The following is a 21,867-nucleotide window of genomic DNA, read 5'->3' on the forward strand; positions in this document are numbered from 1 at the left end:
GGTTTTTTTTAATTTACATTTTTTAATTTGATTTTAAACTGCAATGTGATAAAACGTAGAAAGTACTTGAAACATGATAATATGGCAGCTGTCAACGATTTCTTGAGCTTTTAATCTAATAAATAAGACTAGATGTTGTTTATGTGATTTTAACAGATACTCTTGCAGAGCTCAAGTAGCAGAGTTCAACCCATTATTTTTCCTTTCAAACATGGTAACTGGTGTCATCTAATCTGGGATGGCTACTGCTATTCATGGCTAATTTGGGGACACTGGAATTAATATATAGTCTTAAATTTGGAGTTGCAAGTACCATACCAAAAGTGTAGATTTTGAATGGATTAAAAATCTAAGGATCTGCTTAAGAAATACGTTCCTAGAATGCTAGGTTGATAAGAATTTTCAAGGTATATATTCCATATACTGTTTATATCCTTAAAATAAAAACCAGAATTTTCTTACTGGATGAGAGCAGTAATCCACCCCAGCAATGAGAGTGGTACTAGTAGACATTATGGAGAAGAGTGTTTATCTCCACTGAGATTTCAAAATGTATGGTGTCCTCTGGACATCCCTGAATTAATTAGTTCTAATACTATCAGTGGTTTATTTAAACAAGCTTGAAGGTCCTACTATTTGTTAAATTTCCATAATTTGTTAGTTCAGTAATGCACATTTTAAATGAATTAATTTATATAAAGAGCTTAAAATACTGCTTAGTACCTACTTAGCTATCATTATTCTTTTCATGTAATAGGAGGCAATGAGTAAAAGTATATTAAGAAATAGTTTTTCAATGGCTGTGCTCAAGCTCAAAGGGTTGCCTGTGCTAACACTTTGTGAACAATATTTTCATAATCTCTAAGGTGACATTCAGTATTAGGGATAACAGTCCTGGACTTTAGTTTCTTAAATCTCTCAACAAGGAGGTGTATAAAAACATTCCGAAAATGGAAAGCAAAAATTGACAGTACAAGTATAATCAAAAATTGATAAATCTAAAAAAAAAAAAAATTGATAAATCTGCCAATATGGTAGGAATTTCTGATACAGTTTCTTTAATAATTGCTAGATCAAGTAGAAAATAATCAGTGAGGCTAGAGGGAGTGAGGAATACAATTAACAGATTCTATCTTATAGATATATAGGTAGAATGATAAACCTAAATTTGCCAAATCACATTCCCTTTTTTTTATTTTTATTTTTTTAAGTTATTACAAAATATTGGCTATTTCCCCGTATTGTATTATACATCCTTATAGCCTGTCTTACACCTAATGCTTTGTACCTCCCACTCCCCCACCCCTGTGTGCCTCTCCCTCCTCCCTCTCCCCACTGGTAACCACTAGTTCTTTATATCCGTGAATCTGCTTCTTTTTTTTTTTTTCTCCCCCTTATTTATTTTTTTTAAACATCTTTATTGAAGTATAATTGCCTTACAATGGTGTGTTAGCTTCTGCTTTATAACAAAGTGAATCAGTTATACATATACAATATGTTCCCATATCTCTTCCCTCTTGCATCTCCCTCCCTCCCACCCTCCCCATCCCACCCCTCTAGGTGGTCACAAAGCACCGAGCTGATCTCCCTGTGCTATGCGGCTGCTTCCCACTAGCTATCTATTTTACATTTGGTAGTGTATATATGTCCATGACACTCTCTCACCCTGTCACATCTCAGCCCCACCCCCTCCCCATATCCTCAAGTCCATTCTCTAGTAGGTCTGTGTCTTTATTCCCGTCTTGCCACTAGGTTCTTCATGGCCTTTTTTTTTTTTTTTTTTTCCTTAGATTCGGTATATATGTGTTAGCATACTGTATTTGTTTTTCTCTTTCTGACTTACTTCACTCTGTATGACAGACTCTAATTCCATCCACCTCATTACAAATACCTCCATTTCAATTCTTTTTATGGCTGAGTAATATTCCATTGTATATATGTGACACATCTTCTTTATCCATTCATCTGTCGATGGACATTTAGGTTGCTTCCATGTCCTGGCTATTGTAAATAGAGCTGCAATGAACATTTTGGTACATGACTCTTTTTGAACTATGGTTTTCTCAGGGTATATGCCCAGTAGTGGGATTGCTGGGTCGTATGGTAGTTCTATTTGTAGTTTTTTAAGGAACCTCCATACTGTTCTCCATAGTGGCTGTATCAATTTACATTCCCACCAACAGTGCAAGAGTGTTCCCTTTCCTCCACACCCTCTCCAGCATTTATTGTTTCTAGATTTTTTGATGATGGCCATTCTGACTGGTGTGAGATGATATCTCATTGTAGTTTTGATTTGCATTTCTCTAATGATTAATGATGTTGAGCATTCTTTCATGTGTCTGTTGGCCATCTGTATATCTTCTTTGGAGAAATGTCTATTTAGGTCTTCTGCCCATTTTTGGATTGGGTTGTTCGTTTTTTTGTTATTGAGGTGCATGAGCTGCTTGTAAATCTTGGAGATTAATCCTTTATCAGTTGCTTCATTTGTAAATATTTTCTCCCATTCTGAGGGTTGTCTTTTGGTCTTGTTTATGGTTTCCTTTGCTGTGCAAAAGCTTTTAAATTTCATTAGGTCCCATTTGTTTATTTGTGTTCTTATTTCCATTTCTCTGGGAGCTGGGTCAAAAAAAATCTTGCTGTGATGTATGTCATAGAGTGTTCTGCCTATGTTTTCCTCTAAGAGTTTGATAGTGTCTGGCCTTACACTTAGGTCTTTAATCCATTTTGAGTTTATTTTTGTGCATGGTGTCAGGGAGTGTTCTAATTTCATACTTTTACATGTACCTGTCCAATTTTCCCAGCACCACTTATTGAAGAGGCTGTCTTTTCTCCACTGTATATGCTTGCCTCCTTTATCAAAGATAAGGTGACCATATGTGCATGGGTTTATCTCTGGGCTTTCTATCCTGTTCCATTGATCTATATTTCTGTTTTTGTGCCAGTACCAAACTGTCTTGATTACTGTAGCTTTGTAATATAGTCTGAAGTCAGGGAGCCTGATTCCCCCAGCTCCATTTTTCGTTCTCAAGATTGCTTTGGCTATTCGGGGTCTTTTGTGTTTCCATACAAATTGTGAAATTTTTTGTTCTAGTTCTGTGAAAAATGCCAGTGGTAGTTTGATAGGGATTGCATTGAATCTGTAGATTGCTTTGGGTAGTAGAGTCATTTTCACAATGTTGATTCTTCCAGTCCAGGAACATGGTATATCTCTCCATCTATTTGTATCATCTTTAATTTCTTTCATCAGTGTCTTATAATTTTCTGCATACAGGTCTTTTGTCTCCTTAGGTAGGTTTATTCCTAGATATTTTATTCTTTTTGTTGCAATGGTAAATGGGAGTGTTTTCTTAATTTCACTTTCAGATTTTTCGTCATTAGTGTATAGAAATGCAAGAGATTTCTGTGCATTAATTTTGTATCCTGCTACTTTACCAAATTCATTGATTAGCTCTAGGAGTTTTCTGGTAGCATCTTTAGGATTCTCTATGTATAGTATCATGTCATCTGCAAACAGTGACAGCTTTACTTCTTCTTTTCCGATTTGGATTCCTTTTATTTCTTTGTCTTCTCTGATTGCTGTGGCTAACACTTCCAAAACTATGTTGAATAATAGTGGTGAGAGTGGGCAACCTTGTCTTGTTCCTGATCTTAGTGGAAATGGTTTCAGTTTTTCACCATTGAGGACAATGTTGGCTGTGGGTTTGTCATATATGGCCTTTATTATGTTGAGGAAAGTTCCCTCTATGCCTAGTTTCTGCAGGGCTTTTATCATAAATGGGTGTTGAATTTTGTCAAAAGCTTTCTCTGCATCTATTGAGATGATCATATCGTTTTTCTCCTTCAATTTGTTAATATGGTGTATCACATTGATTGATTTGCGTATATTGAAGAATCCTTGCATTCCTGGGATAAACCCCACTTGATCATGGTGTATGATCCTTTTAATGTACTGTTGGATTCTGTTTGCTAGTATTTTGTTGAGGATTTTTGCATCTATGTTCATCAGTGATATTGGCCTGTAGTATTCTTTCTTTGTGACATCTTTGTCTGGTTTTGGTGTCAGGGTGATGGTGGCCTCGTAGAATGGCTTTGGGAGTGTTCCTCCCTCTGCAATATTTTGGAAGAGTTTGAGAAGGATAGGTGTTAGCTCTTCTCTAAATGTTTGATAGAATTCGCCTGTGAAGCCATCTGGTCCTGGGCTTTTGTTTGTTGGAAGGTTTTTAATCACAGTTTCAATTTCAGTGCTTGTGATTGGTCTGTTCATATTTTCTATTTCTTCCTGGTTCAGTCTCGGCAGTTTGTGCATTTCTAAGAATCTGTCCATTTCTTCCAGGTTGTCCATTTTATTGGCATAGAGTTGCTTGTAGTAATCTCTCATGATCGTTTGTATTTCTGCAGTGTCAGTGGTTACTTCTCCTTTTTCATTTCTAATTCTATTGATTTGAGTCTTCTCCCTTTTTCTCTTGATGAGTCTGGCTAATGGTTTATCAATTTTGTTTATCTTCTCAAAGAACCAGCTTTTAGTTTCATTGATTTTTGCTATTGTTGCCTTCATTTCTTTTTCATTTATTTCTGACCTGATCTTTATGATTTCTTTCCTTCTGCTAGCTTTGGGGTTTTTTTGTTCTTCTTTCTCTAATTGCTTTAGGTGCAAGGTTAGGTTGTTTATTCGAGATGTTTCCTGTTTCTTGAGGTAGGCTTGTATTGCTATAAACTTCCGTCTTAGCACTGCTTTTGCTGCGTCCCATAGGTTTTGGGTCGTTGTATCTCCATTGTCATTTGTTTCTAGGTATTTTTTGATTTCCCCTTTGATTTCTTCAGTGATCACTTCGTTATTAAGTAGTGTATTGTCTAGCCTCCATGTGTTTGTATTTTTTACACATCTTTTCCTGTAATTGATATCTAGTCTCATAGCGTTGTGGTCGGCAAAGATACTTGATACGATTTCAATTTTCTTAAATTTACCAAGGCTTGATTTGTGACCCAAGATATGATCTATCCTGGAGAATGTTCCATGAGCACTTGAGAAAAACGTGTATTCTGTTGTTTTTGGGTGGAATGTCCTATAAATATCAATTCAGTCCATCTTGTTTAATGTATCATTTAAAGCTTGTGTTTCCTTATTTATTTTCATTTTGGATGATCTGTCCATTGGTGAAAGTGGGGTGTTAAAGTCCCCTACTATGATTGTATTGCTGTCGATTTCCCCTTTTATGGCTGTTAGTATTTGCCTTATGTATTGAGGTGCTCCTATGTTGGGTGCATAAATATTTACAATTGTTATACCTTCCTCTTGGATCGATCCCTTGATCATTATATAGTATCCTTCTTTGTCTCTTGTAATATTCTTTATTTTAAAGTCTATTTTGTCTGATATGAGAATTGCTACTCCAGCTTTCTTTTGATTTCCATTTGCCTGGAATATCTTTTTCCATCCCCTCACTTTCAGTCTGTATGTGTCTCTAGGTCTGAAGTGGGTCTCTTTTAGACAGCATATATATGGGTCTTGTTTTTGTATCCATTCAGCCAGCCTGTGTCTTTTGGTGGGAGCATTTAATCCATTTACATTCAAGGTAATTATCGATATGTATGTTCCTATTCCCATTTTCTTAAATGTTTTGGGTTTGTTATTGTAGGTGTTTTCCTTCTCTTGTGTTTCTTGCCTAGAGAAGTTCCTTTAGCATTTGTTGTAAAGCTGGTTTGGTGGTGCTGAACTCTCTCAGCTTTTGCTTGTCTGTAAAGGTTTTAATTTCTCCATCCCATCTGAATGAGATCCTTGCTGGGTAGAGTAATCTTGGTTGTAGGTTTTTCTCCTTCATCACTTTAAGTATATCCTGCCACTCCCTTCTGTCTTGCAGAGTTTCTGCTGAAAGATCAGATGTTAACCTTATGGGGATTCCCTTGTGTGTTATTTGTTGTTTTTCCCTTGCTGCTTTTAATATGTTTTCTTTATATTTAATTTTTGACAGTTTGATTAATATGTGTCTTGGCGTGTTTATCCTTGGGTTTATCCTGTATGGGACTCTCTGTGCTTCCAGGACTTGGTTAACTATTTCCTTTCCCATATTAGGGAAGTTTTCAACTATAATCTCTTCAAATATTTTCTCAGTCCCTTTCTTTTTCTCTTCTTCTTCTGGGACCCCTATAATTCGAATGTTGGTGTGTTTAATGTTGTCCCAGAGGTCTCTGAGTCTGTCCTCAGTTCTTTTCATTCTTTTTTCTTTATCCTGCTCTGCAGTAGTTATTTCCACCATTTTATCTTCCAGGTCACTTATCCTTTCTTCTGCCTCAGTTATTCTGCTATTGATCCCATCTAGAGTATTTTTAATTTCATTTATTGTGTTTTTCATCGTTGCTTGGTTCCTCTTTAGTTCTTCTACGTCCTTGTTAAATGTTTCTTGCATTTTGTCTATTCTATTTCCCAGATTTTGGATCATCCTTACTATCATTATTCTGAATTCTTTTTCAGGTAGACTACCTATTTCCTCTTCATTTGTTAAGTCTGGTGTGTTTTGACCCTGCTCCTTCATCTGCTGTGTGTTTTTCTGTCGTCTCATTTTGCTTATCTTACCGTGTTTGGGGTCTCCTTTTCACAGGCTGTAGGTTCGTAGTTCCCGTTGTTTTTGGTATCTGTCCCCAGTGGCTAAGGTTGGTTCATTGGGTTGTGTAGGCTTCCTGGTGGAGGGAACTAGTGCCTGAGTTCTGGTGGATGAGGCTGGATCTTGTCTTTCTGGTGGGCACGTCCACGTCTGGTGGTGTATTTTGGGGTATCTGTGGCCTTATTATGATTTTAGGCAGCCTCTCTGCTAATGGATGGGGCTGTGTTCCTGTCTTGCTAGTTGTTTGGCATAGGGTGTTCAGCACTGTAGCTTGCTGGTCATTGAGTGATGCTGGGTCTTGATGTTGAGATGGAGATCTCTGAGAGATTTTTGCCGTTTGGTATTACGTGGAGCTGGGAGGTCTCTTGTGGACCAGTGTCCTGAAGTTGGCTCTCCCACCTCAGAGGTATGGCCCTGAGGCCTGGCTGGAGCACCAAGAGCCTTTCGTCCACACGGCTCAGAGTAAAAGGGAGAAAAAATAGAAAGAAAGAAAGAAAGAAAGAGGCTATAATATAGTGAAGTAAAATAAAGCTATTATAAAGCAAAGCTATACAGACTAAATCTCACCCAGAAGCATATACATATACACTCACAAAAAAAGGAAAAGGGGAAAAATTAATATATCCTGCTCCCAAAGTCCACCTCCTGAATTTGGGATGATTCGTTGTCTATTCAGATATTCAACAGATGCAGGCACATCAAGTTGTTTGTGGAGCTTTAATCCGCTGCTTCTGAGGCTGCTGGGAGAGATTTCCCCTTCTCTTCTCTGTTCGCACAGCTCCCGGGGTTCAGCTTTGGATTTGGACCCGCCTCTGCGTGTAGGTCGCCTGAGGGTGTCTGTTCCCCGCCCAGACAGAACGGGGTTAAAGGAGCAGCTGCTTCGGGGGCTCTGGCTCACTCAGGCCAGGGGGAGGGAGCGGTACGGAGGAGGCGGGGCGAGCCTGCGGCGGCAGAGGCCGGCGTGATGTTGCAGCAGCCTGAGGCGCGCAGTGCGTTCTCCCAGGAAAGTTGTCCCCGGATCACGGGACCCTGGCAGTGGCAGGCTGCACCGGCTCCCTGGAGGGGCAGTGTGGAGAGTGACCTGTGCTCGCACACAGGCTTTTTGGTGGTGGCAGCAGCAGCCTTAGCGTCTCATGCCCGTCTCTGGGGCCCGCGCTGATCGCCGCGGCTCGCACCCGTCTCTGGAGTTCGTTTAGGCGGCGCTCTGAATCCCCTCTCCTTGCGCGCCGCGAAACAAAGAGGCAAGAAAAAGTCTCTTGCCTCTTAGGCAGTTCTAGAGTTTTTCCCGGACTCCCTCCCGGCTAGCTGTGGTGCGCTAACCCCTTCAGGCTGTGTTCATGCTGCCATCCCCAGTCCTCTCCCTGCGATCCGACCAAAGCCGAGCCTCAGCTCCCAGCCCCGCCCGCCCCGGCAGGTGAGAAGACAAGCCTTTCGGGCTGCTGAGTGCTGCTCGGCGCCGAGCCTCTGTGCGGGAATCTCTCCGTTTTTTCCTCTGCGACCCTGTTGCTGTGGGATCCGCGCTGATCGCTGTGGCTCGTGCCTGTCTCTGGAGCTCGTTTAGGCGGCGCTCTGAATCCCCTCTCCTCGCGCACCAGGAAACAAAGAGGGAAGAAAAAGTCTCTTGCCTCTTCGGCAGCTGCAGACTTTTTCCCGGACTCCCTCCCGGCTAGCTGTGGTGCACTAACCCCTTCAGGCTGTGTTCATGCCGCCAACCCCAGTCCTCTCCCTGCGATCCGACTGAAGCCCGACGAGCCTCAGCTCCCTGCCCCCGCCCGCCCTGGCGGGTGAGCAGACAAGCCTCTTGGGCTGGTGAATGCTGCTCGGCGCCAAGCCTCTGTGTGGGAGTCTCTCAGCTTTGCCCTCCACACCCCTGTGGCTGCGCTCTCCTCCGTGGCTCCGAAGCTTCCCCCCTCTGCCACCCGCAGTCTCTGCCCACGAAGGGGCTTCCTAGTGCGTGGAAATCTTTCCTCCTTCACGGCTCCCTCCCACTGGTGCAGGTCCCGTCCCTATTCTTTTGTCTCTGTTTTTTCTTTTTTCTTTTGCCCTACCCAAGTACGTGGGGAGTTTCTTGCCTTTTGGGAGGTCTGACGTCTTCTGCCAGCGTTCAGTGGGTGTTCTGTAGGAGCAGTTCCACGTGTAGATGTATTTCTACTGTATCTGTGGGAAGGAAGGTGATCTCCGTGTCTTACTCTTCCGTCATCTTCTCTCCTCTCTTCTTTTTTGTTATATTCACTAGTTTGCTGTACTTTTTAGATTCCACATATAAGTGATATCATACAGTATTTGTCTTTCTCTGTCTAACTTATTTCACTCAGCATAATGCCCTCCAAGTCCATCTACATATATATATATATATATATATATATCACATCTTCTTTATCCATTCATCTGTTGATAGACACAACATGTTGCTTCCATATCTTGGCAAATGTAAAAATAATGCTGCTATGAACATTGGGATGCATGTATCTTTTCCAGTTAGTGTTTTTTTTTTGTTTCTTTTTCAGATATATACCCAGGAGTAGAGTTGCTGGGTCAAATGGTAGTTCTATTTTTAGTTTTCTGAGGACCCTCCATACTGCTTTCCACAGTGGCTGCACCAGTTTACATTCCCACAACAGTGTATGATGGCTCCCTTTCTCCATGTCCTTGCCAACATTTGTTATTTGTATTCTTTTTGATGATAGCCATTCTGACAATGTGACAAGTGTGAGGTGATATCTCATTGTGGTTTTGACTTGCATTTCCCTGATGATTAGCGATATTGAGTATCTTTTCATGTGCCTTTTGCCTATCTGTATATCTTCTTTGGAAAAATGTCTATTCAGGAGTTCTGCCCATTTTTTAATCAGGTTGTTTTTTTGATGTTGAGTCATATGAGCTCTTTGTATATGTTGGATAGTAATCTCTTATCGGTCATATCATTTGCAAGTATTTTCTCCCATTAAGTATGTTGTCTTCTTGTTTGGTTGATGGTTTCCTTTGCTGTGCCAAAGCTTTTAATTTTAATTAGGTCCCATTTGTTTATGTTTGCTTTTATTCCCTTTACTTTAGGAGACAGATCCAAAAAATATTGCTGCCATTTATGTCAAAGAGTGTTCTGCCTATGTTTTCCTCTAGGAGTTTTATAGTGTCCGGTCTTACATTTAGGCCTTTATTCCATTGTGAGTCTATTTTTGTATATGGTGTTAGAGAATGTTCTGATTTCATCCTTTTACATGTAGCTGTCCAGTTTTCCCAGAACCACAAAGTTCCCAGACTGTCTCTTCTCCATTGTGCATTCTTGCCTCCTTTGTCTAGATTAGGTGACCATAAGTGTGTGGGTTTATTTCTGGGCTCTCTATCCTGTTCCATTGATATATGTGTCTGTTTTGGTGCCAATATCAAACTGTTTTGATTACTGTAGCTTTGTAGTACAGTCTGAAGGCAGGGAGCCTGATTCCTCTAGCTCTGTTCTCCTTTCTCAAGATTGTTTTGGCTATTTGGGGGTCTTTTTCACTTCCATACAAATTTTAAGATTATTTGTTCTAGTTTTGTGAAAAATGCTATTGGTGTTTTGATAGGGTTTGCACTGAATATAGATTGCCTTGGGTAGTATGGTCATTTTAACAATATTGATTCTTCCAGTTGAAGAACGCAGTATATCTTTCCATTAGTGTGACATTTGCAATTTCTTTCGTTAGTGTCTTACGTTTTCCTAGTATAGGTCTTTTGTCTTCTTAGGTAGGTTTATTCTTAGGTATTTTATTCTTTTCAATGTGATTGTTAATGGGATTGTTTCCTTAATTTCTCTTTCTGATAGTTTGTTGTTAGTGTATAGGAATGCAACAGGTTTCAGTATACTAATTTTGTGTCCTGCAACTTTACCAAATTCATTGATGAGCTCTAGTAGTTTTCTGGTGGCATCTTTAGAATTTTCTATGTATAGTATCATGTCATCTGTAAATAGGCAAATCACATTCTCTTAAAGTACAAAAATATTAATGAAAACTGACCATGTACTAGGCCATAAAGCAATTTGCAACAAATCAGATTTTTATAGAATACATTTCTAACCAAAGTACAATTAGCTTAGAAATAAATAGAATGGTAACATAAAAAATTAGACAGTTTAAAACATAGTTTTAAATAACTTGTGGGTTATTTTTAATGTAATTAAATAACATTTAAGTAACTCATGGGTTATTTTAATATAAATGAGAAAATCTCTAGAACTAAATAAGAATGAAAAAAACACATTTTAAAACTCATGTGGTACAACAAATGCCGTACTTTAGAGGTAAATACATATATAGCCTTAAAATGCTTATTTTAGAAATGAAGAGCTACTAAAAATTAATGAGCTAAGCATTCAACTTAACAATTTAGAAAAAGGGAAATAAAATAATCACAAAGAAGGTGGAAGGTAAATAGTAAAGATTAAAAACAGTAAATAGGAAACATGATAGAGAAAAAATTAAAAATTATTTTCTTAAAAATGTTAATAAAATTATAAAACTGATTAAAAAATCAAGAAAAATATAAGGTATAAGTAAACAATGTTACAGATGACAAAGGAAAAGATATAGCTGCTAATAAATAAATATTTAAAAATCAATAGTAAAATATAAACAGTATGTGGCAATAAATGTAAAAACTGGATAAAGGAGACAAGTTTCTAGAAGATTGTATATTACAAAACCTCAGGAGGAACAAGATCCTATATTGTCCTATATCCACTCCATAAACTGTATCAGTATTTAACAGTTTTTTCCCCACAAAGGAAATTTCAGATCTAAATTTTGAGGGTTGGGGTGGGGTGCAAATTTCACCAAACATGTAATTCCAAAACACATATACAGAAATGCTTTCAAAGAATATTAAAGTTTTATTCCCCAGACCAATCTGCGGGCTGAAAAAAGTTTGTTTGATTTGTATTTTGGTATTAATGAAATATAATGCTAGGTAGTTTTCTTAGGTTGGATATATCACTGAACAAAAATTATTTCCTCACTTCTTTGGGATTTGTTTCAATAATAATATTCTAAGTGCTTATTTGTTCAGTTAACGTAAAGGAATGAAATTATAACAAATTATAAATGGCAAAAATGTTGCTCTATAATGTTTATAATAATGACTCATATGACATTTGATGGTAAAAACTGTCTTTTAAATAATAATAAAAAAGCTGATTGCAAAGTTCTTTAAAAAGAGATTTGTTAAGATAAGTTATGTTATATGTAATAGCATGGAAACTACATATACTATAATAGTTAATTAATAAAGGGTCTTAATTATATACAGAAAAATAGTATATAGTATTAGTACACATTTAAGAAAAATAATATAAACTTTATGCTTAGGAAGTAGAGTAGAAGTATATACACCAAAATGAGATTGTATTCGAATTATTTGGCCTATGGGTGATAGCTTCTTTCCTTTCAAGTTTTTGTTCTAGCAAATGTTCTCATTTTAATGTCACTGAATTTAGGTAGCATCCTACAATTGGTAGCATTCATAGTTCAATTCGCAACAGTATTTCCTTCCTAGAAACACATATAATACTGGTATATATTGCAATCTAGGACTCAGTGAAAACATCTTCTGAATAAATAATATAATGAAGCATAAGCTTTTTAGAAGAAGAACTATGATGAATGTCTTCTGAAGGACAAAACTGACTGAATAAAAGTTTGCCTAAAATAATGTTCACATTAGTGAAAATAGCGCTTTAACATGAAAACAAACTTTTTAATGTTCATTTTATTAGAACATACGCCTGTTACTATCCCTTGAGAATAAATAATCACATTAAAATGTCTACAATTCTGAATCATGGTTTAATTTACAGAGTCATTACTGATTATCTATGCATATTTTCTTTAAGATAAAATGAACTAATATAGGTTTATTATAAACCTTTGGTATATTAAAGCTATTCAAAGTCTTTATTGCTATTAAAGAATTGTGTAATATCACTTTTAATAGTAACTCAGGACACTCACTGTCTTCTTTAATCAAAATAATCATCTCTGTATTTTGGGAAAGCTGATTTTTCTCCCATTTTTGAAAACATTTTGACCACTACAGCTGACAGTCTACTAGCTTCTCTTAGTCATGCTTGACTAAACACAAGTCCTCTGCTGTGAATACTGATTATGTTTATTGCCTGACTGAATTCCAAAATGTCTTGTTTGTGCTAGTGCAGGAATTCATACATGCTGGGGGAAATGATATTGTGTCACGCTTGCCCACTCAAGTAACACTTGAAAATGTTTAGTGTGTACTTTCACATAGAGGTTTCAATACTGATGAAGGTGTCTGTCATGAGGATGTCAGTCCATCGTGCAGTCAGGAAACATTAGACCCATGCTGTTCATGATGATAGACACTGGGGATTAAAATGAAGACAAAATCCCTGTGCTCAAAATTTTCACAGTGTAATGGAGAAATGAATGAATGGAAACTTACAGCTAATGAGAGAAGTGTTGTTAATAGAAAAATATAAAAGGGGGGCATTGGAGAGTAATAAAGGATCATGCTTAAATGGAGGATATTATCCAACCTAAAACGGAAGCTAATATTTGAGAACTAACTCTGTGCTAAAAACCATCCATGTATTATCACAAGTTAATGGCTTAGTAAAGCACAAATTAATTATTTTACAGTTCTGGAAGTCAGAAGTCCAAAATCAGTCTCATTGGGTTAAACTCAGGGAGTTGACAGTGTTGATTCACTCACGGCACATCAGGGAAGAATCTGTTTCCTTGACTTTTCCAGCTTCTAAAGGTCTCCTGCCTTCCTTGGTTCAAGTTCCCTTCTCCATCTTAAAAGCCACCAGCATAACATCTTCAGATCTCTCTGTGACTTCTCTTACCTCTGTTTCCGTCATCCCATCTCCCTCTCTTGACTCTCCCTCCTGCCTCCCTTTTATAAGAACCTTTATGATTACATTGGACCCAACTGGATTGTCCAGGATAATCACATCTCAATCCCTTTTGCTGTATAAGGTAACATAGTCACAGATTCTGTGGATTAGAATGTGAACGTCTTTGGAGCTACTAAATGAATTAAGGGATAAGGACAGAAAAAGCAGGTTTTAAGAGATATTATGGTTGAATTGTGTCCCCCCAACCCTGAAAATTCATATGTTAAATCCCTATCCCCCAATGTAAATGTATGGGGAAATAGGGCTTCTAGGTTTTGATTAAAGTTAAATGAGATCATAAGGGTGGGATCCTAATATGATAGGATTGGTGACTTTATAGGAAGAGGAAGAGGGAGAGATCTCTTCCTTCTCCATGGCCTCACCAAGGAAAAGACATGAGGACACAGTGAGAAGGTGGCCGTCTCCAAGCCAAGAAGAGATCTCTCACCAGCAAACCAATCATCTGGCACCTTGATTTTAGATTCCCAAACCTTCAGAACTGCGAGAAAATAAATTTCTGTTGTTTCAGCCACCCAATCTGTGGTATTTTTTAATAATAGCGCAAGCCAACTACTATAGGAGATAATGATAGGATTGCCCTTAGAAGACGTCTAGGTGGTTATGCAAGTCTGGAGTTCAAGAGAGAAGTCTGAGCTGCAAGTGTAGATTTGGAACTTAACAAGCTAAAGGCAGTAGCTGGTGGTAGTGAAAGATATTACCCTGAGATAGTGTGTGTACTGACAGAGGATTATAGCTGAGAAAAGAACCATATATTTTTAGTAACACTTCTCTCCAATGCAGAGTGCTCAGCAGCCTGATTATGGGAGGAGAGACTGGCAGATGTTTGAACTGGTCCTAGATTTCATTTGCAGAGAATGGGTGGCCGCAAGGCTAGTGAAAATATAGGAGCTGCCAGAGGCAGTGCTAGGTACCTTTACTTCTTATAATTCTGCAAATCAGATAGTCATGTTTTATAGATAAGGAAACGGAGACTCAAAGACATTGAGTAACTTTCTCTGGGTCACAGAGATTTTTTTAAATTAGATTTTATTTCTGAAATGGTCCTTCTGATGGCAGCATAGAGAATAAATTTTTATAGAGCATCAAGCAGAGTTTTGAAATGCAAATATTTTTTAGTCTAAAGAGCTCTTTCAATCTGCCTTGAGGAAAGAAAGCAGGTGGTATGAGAGGCCTGTGGTAGAGGCTGATACTGGATTAAAAAAGTGTTCTAGGAGTAGAGGTAACAGTGAGTTTGAAAAGTCAAAATAATATGAATAAGAATATTCAATAAGTGAGTAATACACTGGACTTTATGATGTCAGAGATAGAGAAAACTTTAATTTTCTTGAGGACAGAGTTATAATTGGGAGTTTGTTTTAGCAGAAAAGAATAAAAACTTGCTCAGAAAGAAAAAGAGGCTGTCTGATGTTTGGAATGTGGTGTGGGAAAAAATAGATAATGCGTTACTGACCTCATTCACTAAAGAAATCCTTACCCCTGTTTGATAAGGAAGTCATTCTCCTGTCTTGCAGAAATACTGCTTCCTGGCCTAGGGTTTAAGAACCCAGCAGTGAAGGATACTTAGAGTGACATATTTAACGTACTGTCTATGGTATCAGTATAATTTTAAAAGACTCAGTGGTTACATGGAATTTTTCTTAGACTAAAAAGCTTTGTAAAAATTTACACATTAATCTTTATCTCTCAAGAAGAATATAGGTGGTAGGTATTTAACCTACCCACAATGATACTAAAGCAGGAAAAAGTAATATGGCTTCCTCTAATGCCACAAAACAAATTAGTGGTGATGCCAGAAATAGAAGCCCTAACTTGTAAACCTGTCCTCTTTCATGTCTTAGTCGACTCTTCCTATTGACAAGCCTTGTTAAACACAAGAAGTCTTGCATTGCGTTGAACCTTTCTGTGAAGTTGAATCAGAAACATTCAAATATCATTTCAACTGGTGTGAGATTATGTTTTCAAAAAGATGTTGTTCTCTTTCATATGTGGAAGAAACCAGACAGAATTAGTCATAAGGATTCTGGTATTTCATCCTTGAATGACAGACGGTGAATGCAATTGGGTGGGTGACCCTCCTGATAATAATAATGGAATTTACCTTAAGACCTCAAGAGACTAATAAATCCCTCTAGAACTGAATTAAAAATCTGTTATATGTTTTTCCTCTATGCCTCTTCTTTTTTAACTCCTTATATGACACTTTATTTATTTTACTCCTTATATGACACTTTAAAATATTCTTCTTGTCGCCTTTATACTCAGAAATGAAACTGGATTGTTTGCAGTTAAGTTTAAAAAAAAAAAAAAAAACTGAATACAGAAGGTATTGAAGTATCTCTTAACTGTATACAATGAAAGAAGAGCAAAAATTGGACAATTTTTACTCTCTCTAAGATATCCCAACTTTGAGTCTAGAGTTGTGTTTTCCCCACATTCATGCAGCAAGTATTAAAGAAGTGCTTATTTTGTACTAAGCACTGAGAGTACAATAGGAAATAGAGACAGTTAATCCCTGTGCCATCATGACTTAGATTACAGTTGACTAGATGGAATTAAGGGGAAGTGTTGAAATGCAGGGATAGTTACTAAATGAGTAAACTAATTAAAAATGAATTTCAAAGATAATTTCACATAGTCAAAAGTGCTATACAGTAAATATGTTATGCTAATGCTCTCAAGCCAAAGACCCCAGGAACACACTATAGTTGAAAAAGCTGGGTTTATTGCTCATTTCAGCAAGGGAAAACACACACCATGGGGAACTCTAGTGTGTGTCAGTAAGAGGGTGTTAGAAAGAACCTATTATAGCACTTGGGCTTTGGTTGGGTGATTTGGCAGGGGGTCCAAGAAAGCAGGAGTTTGCTCTGGACTAAATGCTGTCAGAAAGCAATGGCAAATCTGCAATTGAATATCTGTTCTCATTGCCTCCTATTGGGTGCCTCCATCACCCTGTGATGGCCAAATACACAATGCCTTAGACTGAACAGATGAGATTAACAGGTACTTATTCATTCCATATACTTACAGCCGGGGCGGGGGGGAGGAGGGACACCACATGCCACACAGGGCCACCTGGGCTACTCTTGGGAACCCAGTGGACAACGGGGGGCTGTGGGAGACAGGCTTTGTAGTGTCAAGAGGATAGGGTACCCCCGATACCCTCAGGAGGATGTGACTGGCTTGCTTGAATCATTCCCCAGGCTGGCAGGAGAGTGAAACCTGTCACTCAGTGATGAGGAGGAACTGCATCTTATCCGTTTGATAAGGTGGGTTGTTTGGCCTTATCTGTGGGAGCAGAGTGAGGAGGAGAGCCTGTGGTAAAGCCATTTGAGGCCCTCCCTGTTCGCCCCTGGTGTCAAACAGCACATAATATTGGGCCTTAGTTTTAGGACTTATACCATAGTATCTCAGTGAATCTTATCTACAGGGAAGGGAGACTAGAACAAGAATAAGGTTTTAATTGGTAGAGAAGTAGCAGTCACTCATTTTGGCCAAGAGAGGAGGAGATGTTTAGTATTTTGGCCATGTGACCTTGCCTTTTTTCTGTGCTTAGGCAAAATTATGCAGTAGCCTTGCTCAGTCTCATTTTATTGTGTCTCAGAGCAACCTGGTTGAGGTTGAGGTTGAGGTTGAGGTTGGTATAATGTCTGATAGGAGAATAACATAGCCTAGCTCTGAGAGCGAGGCCGGCTTCTGATTGTAGAGCTGCTGTTTTTTTCTGTCTCATTTGGAGGGACCTGATGTTGGTGGGGGACTAAATGAGATGGGTTCATCAGAGTAAGTTTCTGAAGAGGGGAAAGCTTGGCATTTGCTGCTTATATGAAGCCATCGCGTAAGAGAAGAACTGAGCAGGGTGGAGACAAGGGAGGAAGGGGAACAACTTGTAGAGAGCGTTCCCATCAGAGGGAAATGGCAAGTGTGATGAAAGAAACATGTCATTACACCTGAGAGGTATGTTTTATTTTATTTATTTATTTTAACATCTTTATTGGGGTATAATTGCTTTACAATGGTGTGTTAGTTTCTGCTTTATAACAAAGTGAATCAGCTATACATATACATATATCCCCATGTCTCTTCCCTCTTGCATCTCCCTCCCTCCCACCCTCCCTATCCCAGCCCTCTAGGTGGTCACAAAGCACCAAGCTGATCTCCCTGTGCTATGCGGCTGCTTCCCACTAGCTATCTATTTTACATTTGGTAGTGAATATCTGTCCATGCCACTCTCTCACTTCGTCCCAGCTTACCCTTTCCCCTCAAAAGAATGGTTCTGAAGAGCCTAGGGGCAGGACAGGAATAAAGACGCAAACGTAGAGAATGGACTTGAGGACACAGGGAGAGGTATGTTTTAAAAAACCGTCAGGAGCGTGGCTCTCTGCTTCAGTGACTCTCAAGGGGTTGGAGGTAAGGGAGTACCAGAATCTCAGAACAGGGGGAGTAAACTTTCAGAAAGCCTCCAGGGGTTGTTGATATGATAATCCTCCAAGAGAGATTGTCCCTTGTTGCCTCTACCCTCCTCCACAGTTTTAGTTAAAAGATACAGGCTTTATGTGGAAAATCCATTTCTAATTGATAATTTAATATGACCTTATATACCATACAACAAAATTGCTTGTCCAGAAAGGTTTTACCACCATCCAGGGAGAGAGATGGGATTGTTAGCAAGTGCATGAGCTGTCAGTGGCAGAAGATCAATTATCCTAGATATATTTTTCTTGACTCTCTTGAAACTAGATAGACTGTAGTGATTTTTCCAGACCATCTAATATACAACCTATTTAAGCGAGGTCTCCATTTCCATTTTATAGTGAATGATTCCTAATATATGGTTTTATCATTCCATCTACCTGTGCATATCCAGTTAATGTGTTTGAACACTATACAGTAGTGAGTTTGAAGACATCGTTGTTACTAACTGGGAATTTAGCATATTAACACAAGTATTAACAATGATAAATATCTCAGACAGCAGAGAATAGTGATTATAAGCATGGACTCTGGAGCCAGATTGCCTAGGTTCAAATTACTGCTCTACCACTTTGTAATTACGTTACCATGGACAAGTTACTTAGCTCGTATGCCTCAGTTTCCTCATCTGTAATGTGAAGATAATAACAGTACCCACCTCAAAGTTTTGTTGTCAAGATTAAAATATATTTTAGGTTTTTAGACCTGGCTCATGATAGGCACTATATAAGTGCTAGCTTTGTAATAATGATGGTGACATTGTGTTGGTAAAGGGAAAAAAAAGTATTTAACACCATATTCCTATAGTTGATGAATTAATGATGGACTAACCAGTATATATAAAAGTTCACATTTTATTAAGGAATAAATCCTCTTACCTATGATTACATACAGGGCCTCCACTCTTGCTACAAGAGCAATCATATAATGGATCAGTCTTTGGCAATATTTTAAAATATGCATTTAATTTAAAATATTTTTTCCTTTCTGGCTGATTTGTCTGATTCATCCAGGCTTACCACAGATAAGAGTTTTAATACATTCTATGACTGAATTTTTTGCACCATGCCTAAAGAATGCACTAGGAGTCTCAGATCTTTAATTGAGGCAGCCATATTTAGTGTCACTGAAATAAGTGTGATAACAGCTTGATCATGCAAAGCTTGACATGAAGAAAACACCTGCCTGGTGTTAATAAGATTACATGAATTTCACACAACAGAAGACCAAAGTAAATTGCCACTCTGCCTGTCTTGATAAAATACCAACAGAGTTTGCTATTCATTTCACTATATTCAAAAGTTTATTTGAATTACTATAAAATGTTAACAGAAAATCACTTGCAATCTGGGCTCATGGCAGGTGAGAGGTTTTAAAATATTGTTGAATCTTTATATGTACTAACAGATTTGTTAAGGCAAAATAAAAGCGAGAAGAAGAAAAAATATTTGTTTTGTTCTAGATATTCATTAAAGCAAACCAGAGTGATGTGAAAAGGAATTTCAAGTATATTAGTAGGCCTGGCTATATCGGACATTAATTTAAACACGTACATATACCTTTACTCTCAAGGTTCACAGCCTCGATAGAAAAATGTTGAAAATTTCTATCATTTGCCAATTTTTTATGTCTAAGAGAAAATCTTTAAAAAATTAAAAACATTATTACAAACAAAACTGGAAAACTATGGCTTCTTTCTCCTGTGAACATAAGAACATTTAACTTCCAATAGGTTGAAAGCATCATTAAGTAAAAAAAAAAAAAAAAAAAAACAACTATTCTTGTTTTGATGTCAAATTATGTAAGATTTGTAAAACCCCAATATCACATACACTGAACTTAGGGACCACATTCTAGTCAGCATTTTTTGTTTGCGTGTTTGTTTATTTATTTTTTTACCATATATATATATATATATATATATATATATATATATATATATATATAAAACTTGCTAGACTGCTTTTTATTTCTAATGGACATGTTTACACATAATTTAGGAAGCAAAGTTTTGTCTTATTTCCTTTCTAGTTTTATTTTTTTTCATTTAAAAAAAATCTTAGCATCTATACCAAAATATAATTAATATTCATGAATAGTCAACATTTAGTTGACTGTAATGAATTGGTTCAAAGAAAATATGGATAATCTGTGGCGCTACAAAAATTTAATTTGATCCTCTACACTTAAACTTACATAGCGTCGAGCTACTGGCCAGAACTGCTAGCTAATAAACCAACTGAAGATATTTTAATTTTTATTTCTTTCACCTTTCCAAAGATATATATAACTTAAAGCACATAAATAGTACTTTACAGTTTATAAGCACTTTTATATGCATTATCACTTTTGATCTTCCCAGTATCCTTATGGGGAAGGAACATTATAGAATTACAAAAGGTTTCATTATTATATTCACTTCATAGATGAATAAATTGGGGATCAAGCATCATGCTTTTAAGTAAATGCAGGGAATTGACCATAGAAAAATTAAATCTGAAAACTCAAGCTTTATTGAATTTACTACATTGCACTGAGAAGTCTCTGACCGTCCTTCCCACAGTAGCCCCTCTAGTCAACCTTGTCTCCTTACTGCCCTATGTCCATGTCATTCTCTTTACTGTTTCTGACCGTTGAATCTTTGTCTTCACTTCCCTCACTCCATATACTCCTGTCTGGAATGTTGCTGCTTTTCTTGACTATCCGAATCCTACCCATCATTCAAGGTCCAGCAAAAGTTCCACCTCCTCCAGGAAGTCTTGCAGCTCCCATTGTTCTTACTTAAATAATACAACATTTGCAGGGATTGGTTCTTAGGTTCCTAAGTGTTTCAGTGTTTCATCTAAATTCTCCTACTAGACTATAAGCTACAAAGAACAAAGACCAACTCTTATACTTCTTTGAAATACACAGCACTCTAGCACTGGATATATATGTAGTAAATTCATGATAAATATTTGGCTGTTTTTTTAATCTATCCATTGCAGCCATTGCTGAACTGTAGATAATCTTACTGTATTTGTATTCAAACCATGTGACGTGTAATTTAACCTGTGTGAACTCAACTATAATAAGTAATTATAGTTGAGTTCAGTGTGGTCTTTTCAATATGTTCATATACCAGTTGACCCTAGCATTGATTTCTAATGGCAGTGAAGCCCAGACATATGCCCGTGCAATCAAATCAACTACATATGCCTGATGGATTCCCTGCAAAGAGCAGGCATTTGGCCCATATATCAGTATTGAGAACAGGAACAGGAAATGTTATGCAGTGATTGCTTTTCTATAGAATTGCATTAGCATCACCCATTCTGCTAGTCATAATTTCTCAGCAGATCAGGGATATCTATCAATGGAAGTTCCTGTGGTACAGCATACGAAAATGCATTTCATTATTCATTACAAATGATGCTGATCAGGCATATTGTCATTACAAGTTTAATTTTTAAGGAAGAGATCTCTATGTAAAAATGGCACACTTGAGAGTCATCACCTTAAAAAACAAAAAGATGGTACTTTGTGACAATTCATTTTTTCTGGAATATAAGTATTCTGTTTAAACAACTAACTACTTTTGTTCATATTTTAAGGTGAATTTGGAGAAGTCTGTAGTGGGCGTTTGAAAACACCAGGGAAAAGAGAGATTCCAGTTGCCATCAAAACTTTGAAAGGTGGCCACATGGATCGGCAAAGAAGAGATTTTTTAAGAGAAGCAAGTATCATGGGTCAGTTTGACCACCCAAATATCATTCGCTTAGAAGGTGTTGTCACAAAAAGTAAGTACTGATTTTCTTCTTTTATATATCTGTCTCATTTCCTGAAATAAAAAAAAAAGCTTAATAGCAATATCACAGCCATTTAGGGGATAAC

General features: G+C 37.6%; 1 protein-coding gene across 1 annotated transcript in view; it reads left to right on the top strand.

Moving 5' to 3' along the window:
• The window catches only part of EPHA6 (EPH receptor A6), an 851,091-nt gene that overhangs the window by 617,552 nt on the left and 211,672 nt on the right, over positions 1-21,867 (top strand). The window contains exon 12 of the mRNA XM_082392247.1: positions 21,588-21,773. Within this exon, the coding sequence (XP_082248373.1) occupies positions 21,588-21,773 (186 nt within the window). The remainder of the gene's footprint in view (positions 1-21,587; positions 21,774-21,867) is intronic.

The sequence above is a fragment of the Balaenoptera borealis genome (genome assembly GCF_965194805.1).
Source record: "Balaenoptera borealis genome assembly, chromosome: 5".
Classification (NCBI taxonomy): Eukaryota; Metazoa; Chordata; class Mammalia; order Artiodactyla; family Balaenopteridae; genus Balaenoptera; species Balaenoptera borealis.